Here is a 23,699-nt window from a genome sequence, read left to right on the forward strand (position 1 = left end):
CTACTTGCCTTTTACAATTGCTACACACATATTGCTTAAATTATCTACTTCACGGGGGAAAAAAAGTTGGCTTCAAGTATACTTCAATGGTTAGCAAATCTGTTTTTTTAGTATTTTATTTAAATTCAATTTGCCAACATGTAACACCCAGTGCTCATCCAATCAAGTGCCCTCCTTAGTGCTCACCACCCAGTTACCCCATCCCCCCACAATCCTCCCTTTCTGCAACCCTTTGTTTCCCAGAGTTAGGAGTCTGTCTCTCATGGTTTGTCTTCCTCTCTAATTTTTCCCCACTCAGTTTCCCTCCTTTCCCTTAAAAAATATGGAATGCTTCATGAATTTGTGTGTCATCCTTGCACAGGGGCCATGCTAATCTTTTCTGTATCATTCCAATTTTAGTATATGTGCTGCTGAAGTGAGCAGAGCAAATCTGTTTTAGATCTTAACCACTTACCCAGTTCTATATTAAAATTTTGTGTCTAAATGAAGCTTTATAAAGACTGCTATTATTTTAATGGGACATGAAGTGTCTAGTTACTAGAGACTTAACCACATGGGAAGAAGTATGTACACATGGTGATATATGTCAAAACTCTGAAATAAAATTAAACACAGGCGGGAAAATTAAATCAAAATGACTGTCTTTGGATAATTCTGAGATACTAATCTCACAGTAATACATTCTTAGAGTTCCACTATCAGGGACTCCAGTATTCTCAATATGAGAGAATTAAGAGGCAACCTCAAGGAAAATACGTGAAAAGTTAAAAATCCATGTCACGTTTGCATTTTTTTTTTTTAGTTTGCTTTGGCTTTGGTAATAAGAGTGGAATGTTTACTTATAAATACTGCATAATAAGTAGTTATTCCTTCCCAATGTGTTTTTATTTCAAAAATAAGTTTGAATAAAAGCTCTGAAAAAACACTGGTGTCTCAAAAACAAGCAACTCTTTCTTTTCTGTGAGAATAAATGATACATAAAAATGAAATTATAAAATGCAACAGGAAACATACCATTCCATAGGCCTGCTGTTGGACCCAGTTGATATAATCATTCCTTATGTCTATTAATTCTTGTACTTCATGTATATAAAATTTATCATACTGTATAATCTGTCCCGTTTTCTCATTTACCTATAAAAAAAAAGTATAATTAAGTTTAACTAGTACCTAATACAAAGAATAAAAAATATTTAAATAGAAAAAGTCTTGAGATTTCTTTTTTTTTTTTAGTTTTGAGATTTCTTAGCCAATTTTCTCTTTCTATAAAAAAGTTTACTGAGTACCTACTATATAAAAAATGCTAGTTAAGTGCTATGTGAGACATAAAGATGTCTAGGATGGAACATCTGTATTCAGTACCTAAAAATCTATTAAAAAAAGAAAAATATTTCTGTAACCATCACATGAGATTTGTACCATTAAAGAATATATAGTATATATAGACTAGAATCTCTAAGAACTTTTGCTTGGGGAATAGGAATTAAATAATAATAATAGCTAATGCTTGTTAAGTGTTACTCTGTACTGATCTATGAATAAAACTGAGAGGTGACATTTGGGTAGGACACAAAAAATGGAGAGAAAGCAAATCACTATCCTTAGAAATAATTTACTAACTGCAAAGGGAAAAACAAATCTTTGCAGTGGAGAGCACTACCTTAACTGAGTGATCAAACCAATCACCACCAATGCTGAGACAACCAAATACAATGTTCTTGCTGATATAATCCAAGAGGAAGTACAGGCATCATCCATGAAGCAGAAAAATATTTAACCTGAATCTAATCAAGTCTCTTGATCTTAATTCTAGTTCATAGGTAATACTAGGGATAAAGGAACAAATTAAACATCACCAGAAGGAAACAATCAAATATTCTGATTGTAGGGTTTTCATAAGACTGGCCAGGAGTTTCCAAACAGTTACGGCAATGGGATAAAAAAAGTGGGGGTTGTTATAAATTAAAAGATAAATAGAAATATTCCAGTATTGGATATAGTAGCAAACTATATGTCACACTAACCTTATGTCACACTAACCTCCTGATAATGACAATTACAAACTCTAGACATTATATAAAAACTCAACAATTTGAAAACACTGGAGTTCAACCAAAAGTAAGCAAAAACAGGGAAGGACACAATCTTTCAAAGAAGCATGTGTGATACACATTTTTGCCCAAGGGACTGCTTCCAAGGGACTGCTTCCAAATCAGCATCAGGGGTGGGGGTAAGAGCTCAAGTACAAAGCAGCCGTTTTACCAGACAGAAGAGTGAAATGTCACAAAGTGAGGCAGCCAATGTGGCAGACAATGAGGAAGAAAAATCCCAGAAAGAAATCCAAAGGGTGAAGCCATAAAGCCAGGATGTAAATTCCCCACACCCCCATCTTTGGTTAATTCTTTTTTTAAAATGCATTTTTATTTATTTTTTATTTTTTAAAGGTTTTATTTATTTATTCACGAGAGACAGAGAGAGAGTGCGAGAGAGGCAGAGACATAGGAGGAGAAATAGGCAGAGGGAGAAGCAGGCTCCATGCAGGGAGCCCGACGTGGGACTTGATCCCGGGTCTCCAGGATCAGGCCCTGGGCTGAAGGCAGCACTAAACTGCTGAGCCACCCACCCAGGCTGCCCTAAAATGCATTTTTAAAAATTTATTTATCTGAGAAAGACAGAGAGAGAGAGACAGCAAGTGAACATCAGCCGGGGGAGGGGCAGAGCTGAAGAGGAAAGCTCCCAGCTGAGCAGGAAGCCCCAACATGGGGCTTGATCCCAGGGCCCCAGGATCCAGGATCATGACCTGAGCAGAAGGTAGCCACTTAACAGACTGAGACACCCAGGCACCCTGCTTTGGCTAACTCTTAAAATTATGAGTGCACAAGATGAGACTGGGGGGTGGGGAGGTGAAGGGATACACAACCCAGTGAAAGCAGAACCTGGGAGGCTACACTTAGACATAAAGACAAGCATTTCTAAAGGAAAAAAAAATGCACATTTGGGAGGCATAATGATAAAAGGATTAATTTATCAAGAAGTCATAACAATTCCAAGTAACAGTCCTTCAAAATACATGAAGGGAGAATTAACAAAATTTGTTGGTAAATTTTAACATCCTCTCTTGATAACTGATAGAATAAAACAGACAAAACTACCAAGCACCACAGATCTGAGTAACAATTTCAACCAACCTGAACTCACCATAATAGAATATCCCACCCAGTAACTGTACATAGAACATTAACTAAAATACTAAAGTAAAAGATCCTGGACCATAAAACAAGTCTTAATAAATACATTTAAAAGAATCCAAGGTATACGAAGTATGTTCTTGGACTACAAGGGAATTAAACTAAGTCAGTAACTAAAAGATATCTGGAAAATCCTAGCACACTGGAATCTAATAATCTAATCTAATCTAACACCTCTAAATTACCCAAAACTTCTCTTGAATCTATCAGAGAGCTAAAGCCATAAGATAATCAATCAAGTAGCTTGAATGACAAGGATTGGCAGATAGTTCCAAAGAGAAACAGAATGCCAGAAATGGGTCACCTGTGGCAAAGCAAGAAGATACCACTGTCAAGCAAGCAGGGAAGAAGAAATCACTTAAAACTGTAAGAAACTGCTTAAAGCTGAGTATGGGATAGCTTGACAGCATAAAACCCCTTGGTGCCCCCAGATAGTTTCCACTCACTCACAGAGTTTTTTTGCACACACCTCCACTGGGTAGTCATGAGAATGACTAGGAACAGGGCAAAAGATCATGAGTCTCTTCCAGTGGTGCAAGGAATTGGCTGCCACTGTGAAAGGAAAGAAGGCCTGTCACCCTGTCCAAATTCTTCTTTCATATATTTATAGAGAATAAATTTTAAATCACTGAGGAAAGTGAAGGAAATTCCATGCCCTGTTTTTGGAGGAGGTAAAAAAACCTCCACCTCAATAGGAGGAATGGGGGCAAGAAGAGTCCCAAGCCCAGAATCTTGTAACAGTATGAGAACTAGAGGACCTGCTGAGGGAGGGATCAGAAAGTCCCACCCTGAGGTCCAGGCATACATAATCACCTATGATCAATGCTATATAGTAACAATAAAGAACATTTTCTGTGTTCACTCCTCTGTTAACCTAAAAAACACTGAGTAACCAGCAGGACCAGTTTACCACTGAGGCAGGGCAAGGGTGAGAAGAGAAATCCCTCTATCAGGCATACAGAGCAGAATACAAACACTGAGAAAAAAACTTTGATATTTCACCTCTGTTCTAAGCATCAGGCAGCATTAGAGGAATCTGAAGCCTCTCGTACAATGAAGGTAACTACAGCAAAATAAAAATTTAATCCCAGTTTAACTCTTGACTAGACTGATTTAAGTCCCTACACTGTCAGCTGCACAGAAGAGGTGAACCCATTTATAGGCTTTAAATCTATTTACCTCCGCCTTTACTGTTTTACAGACAACCAAATATTATGAGACATACGAAAAAAGCAAATAAGCAAAACAAAACAATCAAACAAAAACCACACACACAAGTCACAGAAATCAACAGAGCCAGACTCAAAGATAACTCAGATGATGGAGTAAGGCAACAGAGGTTTTACAAAAATATTCTGAACTTAATGAAAATAGAAATACAGCATATGAAAATGTGGGATGCTGGTCAAACAGCGCATAAAATAAAACTTAGCATTAAACAATCCTGTTAGAAGAAAAGGAATAAAACCTGTGATCTAAGCCTCTCTTTCAAGGATGTAAAAAAACGAGCAAATTAAAGAAAAATCAAGTAGAGAAAAAAAAGGATATAAAGAGCAGAAATTGATGAAAGAGAAAATAAAAACACTAGGGAAAAAAAATCAATGAAAGTAACTGCTTTATGGAACTATCAATAAAGTTGATAAGACTCTGAGAAAAGGGGAGAAGAGAGAAATCACCACTACCAGGAATGAGAAAGGGGGCATCACCACACAGGCATACATAAACATCACCATATTGGCTTACCAAAACTGACTCAAAAAGAAACAGAAAACATGAATTACACTGTTTATTTTTATTTAAATTCAATTAATTAAAATATAATTTATTATTGTTTTCAGAGGTAGAGGTCATGATTCATCGGTCTTATATAATACCCAATGCTCATTACATCACATACCCTCCTAATGTTCATCACCCAGTTACCCATTCCCCCACCCCTACCCAATTTATTTTAAAATTTAATATGACATTTTTAAATTTCCCAAAAGAAAACGCCAGTCTAAGATGGTTTCACTGGTGAATTCTAGAAAATATTTAAGGAAGAAATAATACCAATCTTAAACTCAGAAAAGAAAGAGGAATTATTTCTTAATTCATTTTATGAAGCTAGAGTAACCTTGATAATAAAAAAGTTGATGACAATATGAGAAAAATTATCAGATCAATATCCCTCATGAATATAGATATAAAACCTTCAGTAAAGTATTAGCAAATTAAACCCAACAGTATGTATAAAGTATAACATATAATGCCTAAGTGGAACTTCTCCCAGGAATGCAAGATTGGTATAATATTCAAATATCAATGGATTTTACTACATTTGAGGAAAAAAATGCAGAGAAGAAAAAAAAAAGCCTTGTTCATCTCAATAGATGCACAGAAATGCATATAACAAAAATCAGCAACTCTTCACAATAAACACTCCAAGCAGAACAGGAATAGAAAGGGACACTTCTTCAAATTGATAAAGCCCACCTAAAAAAACCCCACAAATACTCTACAGCTACCATCATACTTAGTAACAAAATACTGAATGCTTTCTAAGATTAGGAACTAGGCAAGATATCCACTGTAACCAACATTATACTAGAAGTCTTAGTCAATGAAGGAAGAAAATCACATGCTGTGTACATAAAAAATTCAAATGAATCTGTAAGAGAATTACTGAAACTAATTTAATTTACCAAGGTCACAGGGTATAAGGTCAATACACAAAACACAAATGAATTTCTCTCTACCAGCAATAAACTGGAAAATTAAAAAAAAATGTATTTCATTACAACGGCAACAAAAACAAAATATTTAGGAATAAATTTAACAAAAGATGTTTCAAATCTCAGAACTACAAAACATTGCTGATAGAAAATAGAGATCCATATATATAAAGAGAGCTACTTAGTTCACAGACAGTAAAAGACTCAACAGATGCAAAAGATACAAAATTTGACTGGACTCCAGTTTTTTAAAAAGCAGCAACAAAAAAATTTTTGGTACAAAAGAAGAAATCTGAATATGCCTGGATAGCCAGATAGATGATATTACAGAATTACAGTTAAATTTCCTTAAGAAAAATAACAGTATTGTTGTTATGCAGGAAAATACCCAAGAAGAGAAATGCTAAGGTGCTATCAGGATTTACTTTCAAACGACAAGAAAACATACACATATGTAAAAGCAAATGTGACAGCAAGTTAATTTCTGAATCTAGAATGGAGGGCATGTATGTGTATGTGTTTCGTTTGTCTTTCAATGTTTCTTTATATATAAAGTTAGTCAAAATAAAAATTGAATAGTAAAGTGAATGAAAAGGACTTCAAAGAAAGTTTGAGGAAGAAAATTCTAGGCAAAGAGAAAATAGCATGAGCTAAAAGAAAAATTCCATAGAGAAATTAGGTTTTAGAGTTAATAAATGATAGAATGATATTTTATTAAAATTTTCTATTGACAGTGTGAAGTATAGTCAAAAATAAGTACAAAGGCTAGTGGTAGGGAAATAAATAAAATATTAAAGACTCAAGATTTCTAGATAATAAAAAAGAATGCAGAGGCTGTGGTAGCTAATTAATAACAAAAGAGTCAAAGCCAAGTTCAAAATTCAAGCATGACTAATTGAAAAACAAATGCTGGCAACACAAATATATATAAGTCAGGAAAAGATGACAGTTTTGGTAGGAGAGAAGAGCTGGAAGTATGAGAAATTTGGTATTAAATCTTTTTTAATTTTAAAATGATGGCAAGACTGACAAGAAGCTCAAGAGGAAGGTTTGCCTAAAACACATAACTGAGAACATTTTCTTTAAAGAAGACAAAGCTGTGGCAGGAAATGAGACAGAGGTAGAAAGGGCCAATAAACAAAATAAACAAAGAGGGCCAAATGCAGACCACTAAGAAAGATGCCACATTTAGGAGAAGAAAATAAAATATCAAAAGAAACAACTTTTAAGCTAACAACAAACTAAATAAAACTAGCTAAATATCCTATAAAATATATCGAAGAAGTACTTGGTTTAGGAACAAAAGAAATCACTTAGTAGAGGTATAAATCTATGAGACAGTGCTTGTGTCCAAACAAGCACTCTAGAACCGTGAGATGAATGAATGGACAAATAAAATGAGAAACAAATTATCTATCAATCTATCTACATCTACACATAGTTTGTGCTTCTGATGGCACTTTACATTTTCACCAAAATGCAGATTTTTACCTTAAAATCCATTCAGATGTTATGTTGCACTAATAAAATAATAATAGGTATCATTATGGACCACTTACTAAGTAACATCATGTACATTACCTAGTTTAATCCTTAAAACAACTCTACAAAATAGCTACTATTACTACCACCATATAGATGAATATATACTAAGGCTTGGAGTTTCAAGAGTCTTAACCAAGGTCACAAAGCTAAAAGAGCCAGAAATCTAACATGGGCCTCTGCAATATGCATGCACTTTAAAAAATATATACATTTTTAGGCATTCTCGGGGTGCCTAGGTGGCATTAATTGCCAATTCATGATTTAGGCTCAGGTCATGATCGCAGCAGGGTCATGAGCTGGAGCCTTGTGTGGCGCTCTGCTCCAGCAGGGAACCAGCTTGTGATTCTCTCCCTCTGCCCCTCCCTGAGCTCTCTCTCAGATAAATAAATAAATCTTTAAAAAGAAAATAATGCTTTTCAAAGTTGATACTTTTAATCCCTCTATTCGGTGACAAAAGCACCCTGAGCTCTTTTCTTTCACTGTTTTATTAAATTTATATCTGAGGTCAGAATACACATTTGGGAGACTGACTAGGTTTTGTAAAACTCCTATTCCTGGCTTTCAAACAAAAAGATACTTAGCTTATACATGGAGATCAAAACCTTCATCCAAGAGCAGTGGTCAGCAAACTATAGCCTGTGCGCCAAACTGTGCCCATAGACTGTTTTTATAAGTAAAGTTTTACTGGAAAGTAGCTATGACCATCCATTTACATATTGTCTACAGCCTAGTTTAGAACTTTTTTTTTTATTTTAAGAGTTAGGTAATTTCAAGAGAGACCATATGGCTTGCAAAGTGTAAAATATTACTACCTGGCCCTTTACAAGTAAAGTTTGTAGGCCCTTGCCCTAGCATCTTTAGCCAAGCTCTTTCTACTAAAAAATAAAACATACACAATAATTACATAGAAAACTCTTCGGCTTTTCCCTGTCCAATATTTATGTTTATAAATATACACACCAACTTTTAATCACATTGGACTCTAAAATTTAGGAAGTCTGGTACAAAATGAGGCACATCTCACTGACCTCTGATATGTATTTTTATCTTAAATATTTCAGATTTTAAAAGTAAACTGTAGTTTCCCTCACAAATACCAACCAATGTTTGCAGTTTGTAATATCCTACAGATAAATGTTTTTGAAAAGAAGTGCTATGTTAGAATAAAAATTAACAATTTAGGAACCAGTTTTGGTTCATAAACAAATTTCAGTCAAATTTACACTTGGGGGAAAATTATGGCTGATATTTAACTCAGTCACAATGATTTAACAACTAAAGAGAAAATCAGTTAACACTGCTTTTAAAAACAGGGAAATTAGACACTGAACAAGACCTAATCTAAAAGACCTGCATACATATATAATGATATACTTAGAAAATCAACAGTTTTAAAAATTAAAAAATATATATATATATAAATACATTTGTGTGGTAGATAACACTGACATTATTTTCTGGAGGAAGCCTTCTTCCTTTATTCTTCAGAGTTATGAGCCCTCTTACATGTTCTCACAGCACCCTTAATTTTCCTTAATCTAGCACTTACCAAGCTATGTATCAAATGTTTATTTACTTGTATGTATATAACTGCTTTATATTTATAACCTCAACAAGGGCAGAAATCACATCTTTTCCTCATCGTTGCATCCCTAATACACTGATAAGCATATAGCAGGCACTCAGTAAATATTTGTGAAATGAATAAAAAGAAGAAATCACAAGTTCAAAACAACCTATACACTATTATTGCCTAAAATATACCAAATAAAATCTATATGTTTGATCATAATACTTATTTCACATTTTCATTACTGTTTAGTAGTATTCTGGTTTACAAACCTCAGTTCAGAGGTGGTGTATGTTTAGTATATATGTGTGCCTGATCTGTTTGGTTTATTAAGGGTTCCCTATAAAAAACCAACCACAAAACAAAACTGAAAATTACTGATTTAGAAGGTAGCATGATATGTAGCAATTAGGCTATGGAGACCAAATCAGTCTTTTCTTTAGGTACATCAGAAACTCTACAATGTACTGTGTCAAAACTCAAAAACTACTAAATAACCAAATGACTTGCCAATAAACTCAAGTATCTAGTAATATATCCATTCCTGACAGCAAGTACCAAAACTATCTTTCTTATAATACCATTTGGAACACTGGGAATGATTTTACTTAAAAGCTTTTGAAAGGACATGACATAAGGGAGGAACAAGTCACCCATATATCCTAAAATGATTAGTAAACACACAGTCCAGTTCTCTAGCTCCAAATCTGGTTCCTAATCCTTGTCAAGAAGGCAACTGTTTGAGGAAACTTCTAATTTTCAACCATGGAGCAGAGAGAAGGAATATATACACAGCTGTCAGACAGAAGGTGTCTTTGAAAAAACAAATTTCTGATAAGCAACTTGGGTTTCACTAAAGATGAAAATGAATCATCCTGATAGTTAATGTCCACAAATACCTATTTATGGCAGATTAGGACCAAGGAAAGTTTTCTCCAAAGTAAGGAGCAGGAGAAAGATAAATGATTGCCCTAAAGACCCCCAGTAAGAGATGCTTCAGACATTAATATCATTATCATTCTGCTTCTGAGTATATAACAACTTCAAACAACAAACCCATTTCCTCATAACCCAATAAATCAAACTGAAAGTAGCTGTTTCCCATCCAAATAGTGGTAGTGTTGGTTAATAAAATGAGTGCCTTATGAATGTAGATTACATATATTGTATAATTAGAATAATACATTAATCCTGGGAAACTATCAAGGCTAGTAATCCTTATTGTATAGATAATTTTTCCATTTACATATATGATAAAAAAGACTTGTTTAAAATCACACTGGAAGCAGCAAAAAATGGTCTTTTAATAATAAAATGCTATCTACAATTATTTAAGTATGAGCCTACAGATATAGGGGCATAAAATAAAAGCAAATCCTCTTCTAAACATGTTCTATTACTATACCTGCGGATAGAGAAATACATTAGAAGCAGCAGGGACTTTGGAAGTAGATTTGGATTTCAACTCTGCTACTTACTAGTTTATGACCTTTGACATTTAGATTAAAGGGCAAAATATAAACTATTCAGAATTTACAAAGTTAAATGAAGAATATATGTAAAGTGCTCACATGAATTAATGTTCAAAGGAGGTTCTAATTCTGGTCACTGTTAAAATGATTTCCCCATCCCTTTTAGCCAGCAAGAAGAAGGATCCTAGTATCTCAAGTACAGCTCCATCAAAAATGTCTCTGGAGATGGAGTCCCATAGGGTTCTATCTCAGTAGAAGTTGAGGCTTCTGAACTAGGCAAAGCACTTTAAGCTAATTGCTCAAGTTCTGTCTTTAATTATGAAGAAAAGTTCAACTTCCCCTCCTTCTCCCACCTTCCCTTTAACTTGTGGTAAAAGACACAGCTAATGAAAACAATTATTTTTTAAAGGGGTAATAAAGATAAGTAGATAAAGAAGTGAGAGAGTGAATAATTATTTGGCAATAGAGTCCAACTGACAAAGGATGGTTCACTGAAGTAACAGGAAAAGAGAATCCAGAGGTTAGAAAAAAAATCTAGTTAATCTCTTGAATCCTAGACAAAAGGCATAGAGAAAAGTAGAGACTCCTCCTATGAAGACATAGGATCTTAACAGCATTTTACTGCAGAATCCAATTAACCCTAAAATGCTGGAAGAAAGTCTTATTCCAGGAAAGGCAAGTTTAAGAATGATTTGTTTCCCATGGGAAGAAATGGCAATCATCTCATCAATTATAATAAGAGAAATGACTATTTTACTAGGAATCTTGAAAATACTCAATACCAAAGAAAAAAGTAAATAAGGAAAAAAGGAAATACCCAGGAACTACACTGAAAGAATAAGCAGTACTATCTCTTTTATTCCTTAACATTTCCCTTAGTACTAGGGAAAAAGGGTCTGAAAATGCTAAAGAAGCTATTAAGGAGAGGAAACTAAAGATTAGGTTTGTTTGGGTTTTTCAGTCATTCTAGAGATAAGAAACATGCTTCTCCCTTACGTCATGTCTCCCAAAATAGCTTCTCAAGAATACCAAATGGCATAACAGAGATATACCTACCAGCTGTCAGGGATGTCTCAAATCCATCTTTAATGAAACAGCTGAGACTCTACTTCTTCCCATAACTTTGAACTGCTACAAGTGTAAAGGTTACTATTTGTTACACTGGGAAGAAGGGCAGGAAAGAACAATAGGCAAATTAATGAATTATATATGGTTCCAATTTCAAGTTAGTCGTTTATTTCAAATGAAACATTCTACTTCGATTGAAACCATTAATACCCAATAGCAAAGAACTTGAGTTTAAATGTTCATCATCACAACCAGGATGCAATCTCTCTCATATGATAACCACATATAAATGACAAAACTATATTTAAACTAATAAATTATGTTCTTCAAAGGGAAATGTTAAGTAGAATTCTAATTCATTAGTATGCTATTGTTCTGCCCAACTACAGACAAGTTACATACAAATGCCTAACAGAGCTCCAACTTTTTTTTTTTTCCAGAAAAATTTAGGTAACTTTTCCAAATATCTGTATATCTCTTACACTAACCTAAACCTATAATATTAATGATAAAATAAACATCATCAATCTGTTAGCATTAATGAGGAAAGAGGAAAATAAAAGAACTATTGGACATACCCTATGCAATATTTCTAAAACCTTTAATGCAGTATGAAGAAAACTGTTGAAAATTCTTCTTTCAGAAGGGGGAATGCCGATCTTGTAGAGTTTCAAAAGATGTACCACAACTTCCTTAAAAAGTTCTACAATCTTGAGGAATAGTGGAGGTTCAAGTACTGACCACCAGTTTTCTGTTATTAAAGGGTGAATATACAAATAAAATGAATTTTTTTTAAAATCACAATTTTCAAAATCACACAAGACTTTTCTTCTAAAAGCAGTGGTCTTAACCCTTTCAAAATCTCACAAAGACATAAAAAACACAGTATTTTATGTAACATTTCTACCATTTACAGATACCATCTACTCTCAAGTTAAAGAATACTATTCTACAAGCTCTTAGAAGCAAAAATAAAGTGGGAAAGGTCTACTGAATGTATTTCTTGGCTTCTTATATTACATTAAAAACTCATTACTATACCCTAATATTAAAATCAGTTATTAAAAAGTACTTTGGGGGATGGGGGCACTCGGCTAGCTCAATAGGAATAGCACATGACTTTTGATTGTGGGGTCGAGAGTTCATGTCCCATGTTGGATGTACAGATTACTAAAAATAATAAACTTAAAAACTCATACCACACCTTAAAAAAAAAGGTCCTCTGAAAGTAAGAATTTTAATTTTTAAACACTCTAAAACCCCAATATTAGGGATCTTTCCAAGTTTTATTTTCCAATTTAACATAAAGTTGAAATATTGTGAAGCACCACTTTTAAAATGCAAGGTACTCTTGAAAAATGGATACAGAAAATAATGTATTCTTCCCCATATTCACTATGTTTGTAGTTATTAACTACAAACACCATAATCCTATGAAGCAGATAGAACTACTAGAATTTCTGACAACATGGAAACAATATTCTTATGAATACTGCTTCACTTTTATTCACTATCTCAGAATCAAGGATTTTTTTTTTAAGATTTTATTTATTTATTCATGACAGAGAGAGAGAGAGAGAGAGAGAGAGAGAGGCAGAGGGAGAAGCAGGCTCTGTGCAGGGAGCCTGACATTGGGACTTGATCCCGGGTCTCCAGGATCACACCCTGGGCTGAAGGAGGCCCTAAACTGCTGGGCCACCGGGGCTGCCCAGAATCAAGGATTCTACTCCTTGCTTGCTACTTCCTCTGTTCACTCTCAGCCTAAAACTTTTTGTACTGATTTTATGACTTCTATATATCTTAGTTTTACTAACCAATAATTACTATCAGGAAGGGAAGTATTGGGTTAAATGTAGCAAGCAAACTGTAATGGCCAGGAGAGAGAGATGAAATCTATAAAACTTGAAAACTAAGGCTGAGAAAAATTTAGGGCAAAAAATTGCTGTAGATAGAACAATAAGATCAGATTAGTGGTAGACTCTCATCTACATGTAGAGAAATAAAAGCAAACATTGGGAAATTAGCAAGTGAGAGATATACAAGGCAAAGAATTAACAGAGCTCAAAGAGGATTTAATATCCATGTCTGTTCAGTTTTAATTGTTCCTCCTCCTTTCTTTAATAGGAAGACCAAGGGGATGAGGGAAGGAAAACAGTTTTTATCTTTCCAGATACTGCCTCTACTGTTGTGTTTGATTAAATTTTAATATTTACATGCTTTGCCTCTAATAACTAGCATGACTAGAAAAAAGCAATGAAAGGAAAAACAAGTTCATTTTTCTATAAGACAATGTCAAATAAGCAGGGTAGCAAAATTTAAGTCAGCAAAAAATTAAAAACTTATTAGCATTTTCATTTAAAAAGTTACAAAAGAAAAAAAATACTAAAATCCTTACCAAGTACTTTCAGTGGTGCCTTTTCTAGATTTACAAGAGCTGTACCAAAGGGAATTGCTATTGTTGTGAAATTGTTGGAATCACTCATCAGGGGACATTCTGGTAGAGTAAGATAAAACCTCAATGCTTCAACATCAGGTAAGGAACTAGTCAGTTTAGGAATAAGATTCTTTTCCAAACTAGCTGCCACCTATATTTTGACAAAAAGTAAAACCTACTTTATTTAAAATGAATGTACTTTCAAAAAAGAAGAAGGAGAAAAATCATAAACACAGCAAACATGAAATGGTAAAAAATATATGTATTACAATGAATCACTGAATGTACTTTGAAGCACAGTGAAAATGTCTAAGAATTGCTAAGAGCATTTTAAAAATCTTGTCTCAATTAAACTCTATAGCTATACCTATATAAAGACTTAACCAACACTGTAATGTTAAGTAGTTAAAGGTTTACTCAAATATCAAGTCTGGAAAGACTTATAGTCTCAAATATTAAGTCTGGAAAGACTTATAGATATTTTAATAGCTAAATTATAAATGTTCTAAAATAAAACCTTATTTTAATTCTTATATTAGCTTATTTAATAAAATCATAGAAAATACATCATAATGAAGCATTTGAAACTGAAGTTAATTAGGCTATAAATATACAAAGTAACAGAGAATGTAAAGTCCAACAGGCTACACGACACAAATATAAAATACTTTAAGAACAAACCTGCTGAGATATCTGAGGATGATCAGGTTGTATAAGTTTGTGGAATAAAAGCCTAGCAGCATTCATATCAACCCCTGAAAACTTGGTGCCTGTTCTATAGTGATCATCATTGCTATAAAAGAAAAAAAAAACAAAAAAAGGAGACATAGAGAAGGAAAATAACAAAACCTTAAAGTTATTTCACTTATTTATTACTTAATACAATAAATTTGAAAAATTCTGCATACCAAAGAATTATCACTTACCTAACAGCTAGAAAACTTCCATTTAGACAGCCAGAGGAAGAAAATGTTCCATCTATTTCACTAAAAAGAAAGTCAAAAATCCCCGAATCACAAAATGAAAAATCTGTTTTTTTTTTCTTTTTAATAAAAATATTTAATACTTAGCACCACAGAGCATTCCTCTAACCAATACTCAACTAGTATAAATCAGAATTTTATAAATTATTAAAGATTAAGTAACACTTGATAAAAGTATTAACTGCTGTTTACCCTAGACTTTCTCATTACTCTCATCCTCTGATTCATTAAACAAATCTGATGTTCTTTCCTTTTTGTTTTAAGCCTACAGCACCCAGTATTCTCAGGTGGTCTCCCACCCAAGTATTAACCAGTCTTAACCCTACTTAATTAGCTTCTGAAATCAAATGAGATTAGGCGCATTCAGGATGGTATGACCCTAGACACAAAGCTAATGTTGCTAATTTCTTTTTTTACATAAACATATACATTTAATTTTCTTAATTACACATAGTGGTAAATCTAATCTAGGATGTTATCTTTTTAAAGTCTATACTTTGGGCTTTTAAGAAAAATTTTAATTTGGAAAAACCATCTATACTTAAAAAAGCAGCTTATCAGATATAGTCCTTTATCTCCAAAACCAATGCCACCCGCAACAATAGAAAACTCTAAGTACTAAACAAGTTCATCTATAAGCAAAATAAGAAAGAAGTAATATTTAAATCTTTTAGGGAGTATAAAAGTTAAAAGACAGTGACCACTAGGAAGCCTGAAGTAACATTATTTCAAACCCAATCCTAAAGTGATTGTATTTAGCATTTTAAATTATCAATTAACATTATGTATATGAAAGAATTTCAACTTACATAAATTTAAGAGATCTCTTAAAATATCCATGATTATAGAAATTCTAGACATTTAAACTTATGTATGTAAACCATTTGGTGAATTATTATTTTTTTTTTTTGGTGAGTCATATTAATAAAGTATTTATTTAAATAAAAACCTCTGGGGCACCTGGGTGGCTCAGTGACTGAGCATCGATTTGCCTTTGGCTCAAGTCGTTATCCTGGGGTCCTGGGATTGAGTACTGCAGCAGGCTCCCTTATCTCCCTGCTTTTCCCTCTGCCTATGTCTCTGCCTCTTTCTCTCTCTCTCATGAATAAATAAAATCTTGAAAAAAAAAAAAAACCTTCTAAGTACAAGATACCCTACCATGGAGATAAGAGGTTTTGTTTGTGTTGTGTAAGTAAAATGTTTTTCTTACTTGGCTATCTCCACAGGAAACCTCCCAGATGGGTAGCTCAGCCATTTTTGAATTAGAGTTTCATTCACAGTCCAGATCTGCTTTGAAGGATCAGGACATCTAAAGTCATCTGGTGGCCCACAGTTCTAAATTTAAAATAGGCAGATTAGTCAGAGAGAAGATATATATATGACTTAAACCAAGACACATTTCCACTATGTATTTGTTTTAAGAGAGTGTATCTCTATTAAAATACCTGAAACAATACTTATCAACTGGATCAGAAAAATTCTGTAGACTTGGGGGCAAAAAAATTTAAGGCCATTACTTTGTAACACACAAAGAACATTAACATGGGCTTTAAAAATTCTTCAAAACCATTTCAGCTTAGTAATTATTTGTATGACTACTGTTACCTGGGGATTAGAGTAATGTGAAAAGCTCTGATCTCCACCTGAGAAAATTCTTTTCACACAGAAATATTCTTCAGAATCTATAAAAAAAAATAAAATGTAAAGAAATTCAAGATTTACATGACATTTTTCAGAACATCAAATATGCTTTTGTGTTTTCTCTTAATCATCTAACTCAATCAGACCTTCCATTCAGCCATTCAATGATATAGACTTGGGATGTTTTGATTACTATGGAAATGAGGCTCACCGAGTGATACACATTGAATGATTCCAGAAGCCTAAGCAGCACTTAGTAAGTTTATAAGTCTTTCTTCTAGCCTGTCAAAAAAAGTGGTGTTTTCTAGTCTATGTGTTATCTCAATATATATTTTTTATTTTTTTTATTTTTATTTTTTTAAAATATATTTTAATTTAACTTGAAGACGATATAAAAATTGCATGAATGGTATATAAAAAAACAGCTCAGAATAAAATAAAAATTAAGAACATTCATTTTTTAAAAGAATGACAAAAAAAAGTAACTGTTAAAGCTTGAGTAAAATATTCATTAATGCAAAATTATTTTCTCTTAATATTGCTGTACAAAAGTAAGACGACACACACAGCTCTTCACTGGAAACCAGTTATCAATAAAACCCAAATCCAGGGACACCTGGCTGATGCAGTCAGTTAAGCTCTGACTCTTGGTTTCAGCTCAGGTCGTGATCTAAGGGTCATGAGATCAAGCTCTGCATCATTGGACTCCTTGTTCAGTGGGAGTCGGCTTAAGCCTCTCTCCTACACTGTATCTATCTACCCCCCTCAAAAAAATCCTTAAAAAAACCCCAAATCTAGTCCGAAAAAATTAATAAGCAAATTTAGTAGCAGTAAAGTTAAGGCAATAAAGTTCTTTTTCAAAAAGATATTCAAAGCCTCTCCTTTTCTTCTTTTTGGCTTCTCAAAATGGAAAAGAGTTTCTATTATCAAAAGTACTGCTGGGGGAAAAAATGTACTGCTGGGCTAGTACTTAGAGGTATCACATATCAAAACATCAAAGCTCAATACTGTAACCTAAGGCTCATTATTTCCAAATATAATACATTCTGTCATCCTACTCCTGACCTCCCCCCCCCCAACCCTTTAGTTGACTAATTCTTTACCTTGTGTTATTGTGATCATGGCTGCTACAGAATTATAAATTCTTTTTCTTTTTAAAGATTTTTATTTATTTATTCATCAGAGACACAGAAAGAGAGAGGCAGAGGGGAGAAGCAGGCTCCACACAGGAAGCCCAATGCAGGACTCGATCCCAGAACTCCAGGACCATGCCCCGAGCTGAAGGCAGATTCACTCAACCGCTGAGCCACCCAGGCATCCCCAGAATTATAAATCCTTAAGGAATTTAAGTATTTATCTCTTTATGAAAACTTTCATTGCCACAATATTGAGAAAGGCTTTCCTATGTTTGTTTGTTTTTTTAAAGTAATCTCTATACTCAATGTGGGGCTTGAACTCACAACCCTGATATCAAGAGCTTCATGCTCTTTCAACTGAGACAGCTAGGAGCCTCAAGGGTTTTTCGATGTTTAAATCAGAAAATTATTTTCTTGTCTTAAGAACTTTTTAACATTTTATTCTTTATTCCCTTTATAATTTAGTGTACACTACTAGGTTAGGATCTAAACTGACCTTTTCTCCCCAATTTTCATGTGTTGAGTAATTCTCCCCTTCTCAGGTCAGTGATACCTTGTTTTATTTTTTTAAAAAATATTTTTTTTTTAATTTTATTTATTTATGATAGTCACACAGAGAGAGAGAGAGGCAGAGACACAGGCAGAGGGAGAAGCAGGCTCCATGCACCGGGAGCCCGATGTGGGATTCGATCCCGGGTCTCCAGGATCGCGCCCTGGGCCAAAGACAGGCGCTAAACTGCTGCGCCACCCAGGGATCCCTAAAAAAGATTTTAAAAAATATTTTTATTTTTAAAAATATTTTATTTATTCATGAGACACGTTGAGAGAAAGAGAGAGAGAGAGAGAGAGAGAGAGAGAGAGAGAGAGAGAGAGAGGCGGAGACACAGGAGTCACAGGCAGAGGGAGAAGCAGGCTCCATGCAGGAAGCCTGATGTGGGACTCGATCCCGGGACTCCAGGATCACGCCCTGGGCTGAAGGCAGGCGCTCAACCGCTGAGCCACCCAGAGATCCCCGATACTTTGTTTTAAAGTTATAAAAACTTATTACCTCTTCTACCCATAACCATAGCGCTAAACAACACTGATACTCTTCTCTACCAAAAGTGTTCTCTACGACCTTCTCAATATAAATCTCCAAGAACCATGATCAAGCAACTAGAGTATGAACTTGAAATAAAGCTTACATACAATACCTACATGGAATTCCCACCCCCAGACTTTCCATTAAATTATAATGATCTCAATATCTATGTAGATACCAGTAATCTGAATTTTTAGTTTTATATAATGCATATTGCAATATCTAGGAAAGCTATTTCACAGTCTCCTTGATCTTTACAAAATACTTTTTTTTTTTTTTTTACAAAATACTTTTTATATTGTCAGAAAAAATTGTGAAGACTTTGAAGTGGGGCCCCTGTGCCTTCCTTCCCCTCCGATTACTAAGCTCTGACTAGAGGACACTTCAGGAATATTTCCACCTGAAAGGTGTCACTGAGCTACTTAATATTCCACTAATTGTATTTCTATGTAGTAGCAATACTGACAGAGATACAACTATGTACAATTTTTTAAAAAAGATTTTATTTATTTGAGAGAGAGAGCCTGAAGAGCACAAGCAAAGGGAGGGGCAGAGGGAGAGAGAGAGGCAGGCTGAATAGGGAGACCAACCTAGGGTTGAATTTCAGATCATGATCTGAGCAGAAGGCAGGTACTTAACCAGCTGAGCCACCCACGTGCCCTTGTAAGTGCTTTTGATTTACAAGGAAAGATGTAGTTTCTTATGGTCTCTGAATTCCTTCATACTTTTAGGACATTCAGGACCCCAAATAGCTTCTTAAACAGAGTTTAAGGGGTAAAAAGCACTAATACTTACTGTATTCAAATTTAAAATTAAGAAAAAAATTTTTTAAAGGTTTATTTATCTTGAAGAGAGAGAAAGCATCGGAGAGGGGGTGAAGGGCAGAGGAGAGAATTCTCAAGTAGACTCCCACTGAGTGTGGAGCCCAATGCAGGGTTCGATTACAGGACCTTGAGATTATGACGAGCTGAAATCAAAAGTTGGATGCTTAACCAACTGAAACACCCAGTGCCCCTATAACTGAAAACTTTAAAATACTGATCCATTTAAAGATCAGCAATAATAAACACACTCCACGTTAACAAAGATAACATTTTAGTATTAATACAAAAGTCATTTTGAGTTCACAGACCCTCTAACATAACACCACGATCCTGAAGCAAGCCCATTTGTTTTCGAATATGAAAGAATATAAATGAAGACAACGTGGCAAGTGAATTTCATTTGCCGTTTTTTTTTTTTTTAAGATCTTATTTACTTATTCATGAGAGAGAGAGGGAGAGGCAGAGACACAGACAGAGAGAGAAGCAGGCTTCCCACAGGGACAGCCTAATGTGGGACTTGATCCTAGGACCCAGGATGACGTCCTGAGCCGAAGGCAGAGGGTCAACCACTGAGCCACCCAGGTACTCCTTACCTTGGTTTATATTTGACTCTGAAAGAAGCTATAAAATGTGTTAGTATCTTAGGGTGTGCTCCCATGGTTTACTGATTGATGCCTTCACCTATGATATAAAATGTTATTCTTTACTTTTATGTGTGTAATCTGTTAGCAAAAATTATGTGTCTTATTAGAATAGTTTTCAATGCGTTATGTTGACTTTATTGTTTTTCATTATTTAAGGGGGGAAAAATCAAATGTCCCTTAGTTTTAAAAGAGCCAAAAAGTTCTTTTCAATCTCATTACCCTCTACATTTATTTTGAAATCTTTTACTGTTACTTTAATAAAAGATAACTAAATATTGTTTCTAGCATCAATAATCATATCTTAATAAAGTGTTCAAATCTCCTCTCACAATTTCTTTGATTTTTGCCTTCCTCTTATGGGTTTGTTTCCCAAAAATTCATATGTTGAAGTCCTAACTCCCAGTTATCTCAGGATATAACTGTATTTAGAGATAGAGCCTTTTAAAGAGGTGATGAAGGTAAGATGAGGCTGTTAGGGTAGGGCCCTAATTCAATATACCTGGTTGTCCTTATAATAAAGGGAAAAGATGCATACACAGAAAAAAAGCCATGTGAGGACATAGGAAAATGGAGTCATCACTAGCCAAGGAGAGAGGCCTCAGAAGAAACCAAAACTGCTGACATGATACCTTGATCATAGGCTTCTAGCTGCCAATCTGTGAAAAAATAAATTGCTGTTTTTTAAGCCACCCAGTCTGTGGTATTTTTTATGGCAGCTCTAGCACACTAATACGATCTGCAAAATTATATCCTAAACAAAAAAATAAAACTTCTAAGATACTTTTTATGTATTAGTGAAAATATCTTTGAAATTTCCCAAAGAGGCCTTGGAGAATCACAAAAGTTGTTCTTTTATTACATAAGAAGAGATGCCAGAAATAATCAAGTTTGTATGACGTGTTACTATTTTAAGAGTTGCATAAAAAGAGATGTCAAATCAGAAAAGATACTTTATCTTCCCTAAGTTGAATTTATATGGTAAAATGTAATTAATATAAATATTTTAGGGGAATCCCTGGGTGGCTCAGCAGTTTAGCGCCTGCCTTTGGCCCAGGGCGCGATCCTGGAGTCCTGGGATTGAGTCCCACGTCGGGCTCCCGACATGGAGCCTGCTTCTCCCTCCTCCTGTGTCTCTGCCTCTTTCTCTCTCTATGTCTATCATAAATAAAGATAAAAGATAAAATATTTAAAATAAATATTTAAAAATAAATAAATAAATAAATATTTTAAAAGTCCCTGGATATTTGTCAATATCCCTGCTTTCATTATGTTTCAATATGAAGTAAAACACAATTCAAAACTTTTATGAAATTGTTCTAATTTTCCTATATTTATCAAAGTTCTGGTCCTAATTTCAGTTATTATTTAACTGTTAGGCTCCCTGCATGGAGCCTGCTTCTCCCTCTGCCTGTGTCTCTGCCTCTCTCTCTGTATCTCTCATGAATAAACAAAATCTTTTTAAAAAAAATACCGATGCCTAACTTATTCAATCTCTTCACTTGATATTCCTGGTGTTATTCCTGATACATTAGGTCTCATGATTATGTTATATCTCAACATTTTTTCATCTATAAGAAGTTAAGAGTCCTCTACATTTATTTAAAGATTTTTTTTAAAAAATATTTATTCATAATTTTTTATTTATAATTTTTTAAAAATTGCTAAGTAGTTTATGAAACTGCTAATCCAAAATCCAGCAGACCTAAGAACACTTTACACTGGAATGAACAAACTGATGAAGAAAATTTATTGTGATTATCTGTTTAGAATAACGTTTAATTTTGTTTTATTTTTTTTAAAGATTTTATTTATTTATTCATGATAGACACAGTTAATTTTGTTTTAATATTGTTTTTTGAATATATAAGGGAACTATTTGTCCTTCTAAAGGTATCTAATTCATAATTTTGTAAATTTTGCTTTGTTAAGCTGAAATGAAACACAGAGACAGTAACAGAGATAGTGAGAGAGAGCACAAGTGGGGAGAAAAGGGAGAAGCAGGCTCCCCACTGAGCCAGAAGTCTGATGCAGGGCTCAATCTCACAAGCCTGGGATCATGACCTGAGCTGAAGGCAGACACTTAATTGACTGAACCACCCAGGTGCCCCCAAATGAAACATTTAAAAATGGTATTTCCCTCTGCCTCACTTCAACTTGCCAGTATCTCCTGGAAAACAGCTTGTATCCTGGTCTGGCATCCCAATTTTTGTGGCTCTGCCCAGGGACCTCTAGGTCACCTGGCTTTGGAGGCCAATAGGGCTTATATTCCCAGATTTCACAGGACTGTAATCAACAGAAAAAAAGAGTTCTTAAACAGCTACCACCTCTAGGATACAGCAAGAGACAATGTATGGAAATGTTCAATCTTTCTGTGAGAGTCCTCTTAGCTTATCTTTGTAGCTGTGGCCTGAGAGGCAGGCTTCTAAGGTCTACTGTAATCCTCTCCAGAAACCTCAGAAGGAGGGCCTTATTCTCTGTGCTTTCCCTCTGCTACATTCCAGAGTAACATTACCTCCCAGAGGGGTGCTGTATACACATCTAGTGCCCTGGTTTTTGTGGCTGCCACCTAGTGGATGCCCTTTGATTGCCTGGCTGTGGTGGACTGCGATACTTGTATTCTGGGAACAGGGATCCAGATCAAAGAGAGAGTTCTTAGCTGGCTATCATCTTCCCAGCCACAGCACAAACAGCAGACTGAAATATATTCCCAGTCTTTCTGTGAAAAAGGCCTACTTGCATGTTCTGGAGCTTCTAACTTAGGGACTGGCTTCTGGTTTAACATACATCTAGTGACTTAACTAAGGTGATCTCTGGGGATTAAGGCTAGCAGATACCATCTTTGCCCTGTCCCTCTGCATTACTATGAGTCACTGCTATCTCTTGGAAAGGAGGATGGACCATGGTCTGGTGTACTGATTTTCATGGCTACTTCCCAAGCAACCCTTCTAGGCTCTCTGGTGGCTAGTGGGACTTTCACATATGGTCCCCACAGGACCGTACATATTTGCATACTTTAAAAGCTACTGCCTGAGAATCTGCCTTCCAATCAGCCTGAATCTAGTTGCTCCCTGAGATCCTCTCATTTGGGATACCCACAGGCCTTGGCACACTCTCAATTACTAGGAGCCACTAAAAATGAAAGACTGCTTAGACAATCACAAAGGTTTGAGAGACAACCAAGAGCTAGGGTAGGGTTGAACCCATATTACAAAACTATAAATAATCAAAACAATATGGTATTGGCGTAAAAACACTTAGATCAATGGAACAGAAAACAGAGTCCAGAAATAAACCCACACATATATGGTCAATTAATTTATGACAAAGGAGCCAAGAATA

The 23,699-nt window shown here is 34.7% G+C and overlaps 1 protein-coding gene and 1 non-coding gene across 7 annotated transcripts in view; both read right to left on the reverse strand.

Moving 5' to 3' along the window:
- HERC4 (HECT and RLD domain containing E3 ubiquitin protein ligase 4) overlaps positions 1-23,699 on the reverse strand; it is a 158,127-nt gene that overhangs the window by 39,258 nt on the left and 95,170 nt on the right. For 2 of the 6 annotated variants that reach the window (XM_026003496.2, XM_072756145.1), the window contains 6 exons: positions 16,245-16,369; positions 14,978-15,037; positions 14,733-14,844; positions 14,013-14,202; positions 12,196-12,368; positions 1,015-1,134 (listed from right to left, as the gene is read on the reverse strand). The exons of 3 other annotated variants lie outside the window; for them this stretch is intronic. In XM_026003496.2, the coding sequence (XP_025859281.1) occupies positions 1,015-1,134; positions 12,196-12,368; positions 14,013-14,202; positions 14,733-14,844; positions 14,978-15,037; positions 16,245-16,369 (780 nt within the window). Of the gene's footprint in view, positions 1-1,014; positions 1,135-11,605; positions 11,711-12,195; positions 12,369-14,012; positions 14,203-14,732; positions 14,845-14,977; positions 15,038-16,244; positions 16,370-23,699 lie in introns of all 6 variants that reach the window. One more of the 6 variants, XR_012001097.1, reaches the window with a different exon arrangement.
- LOC112928958 (U6 spliceosomal RNA) lies at positions 317-423 on the reverse strand. Its single transcript, XR_003236825.1, has one exon. It is a non-coding gene; the product is annotated as a U6 spliceosomal RNA (small nuclear RNA).

This window comes from Vulpes vulpes, chromosome 4 (genome assembly GCF_048418805.1).
Source record: "Vulpes vulpes isolate BD-2025 chromosome 4, VulVul3, whole genome shotgun sequence".
NCBI classification, from domain to species: Eukaryota; Metazoa; Chordata; class Mammalia; order Carnivora; family Canidae; genus Vulpes; species Vulpes vulpes.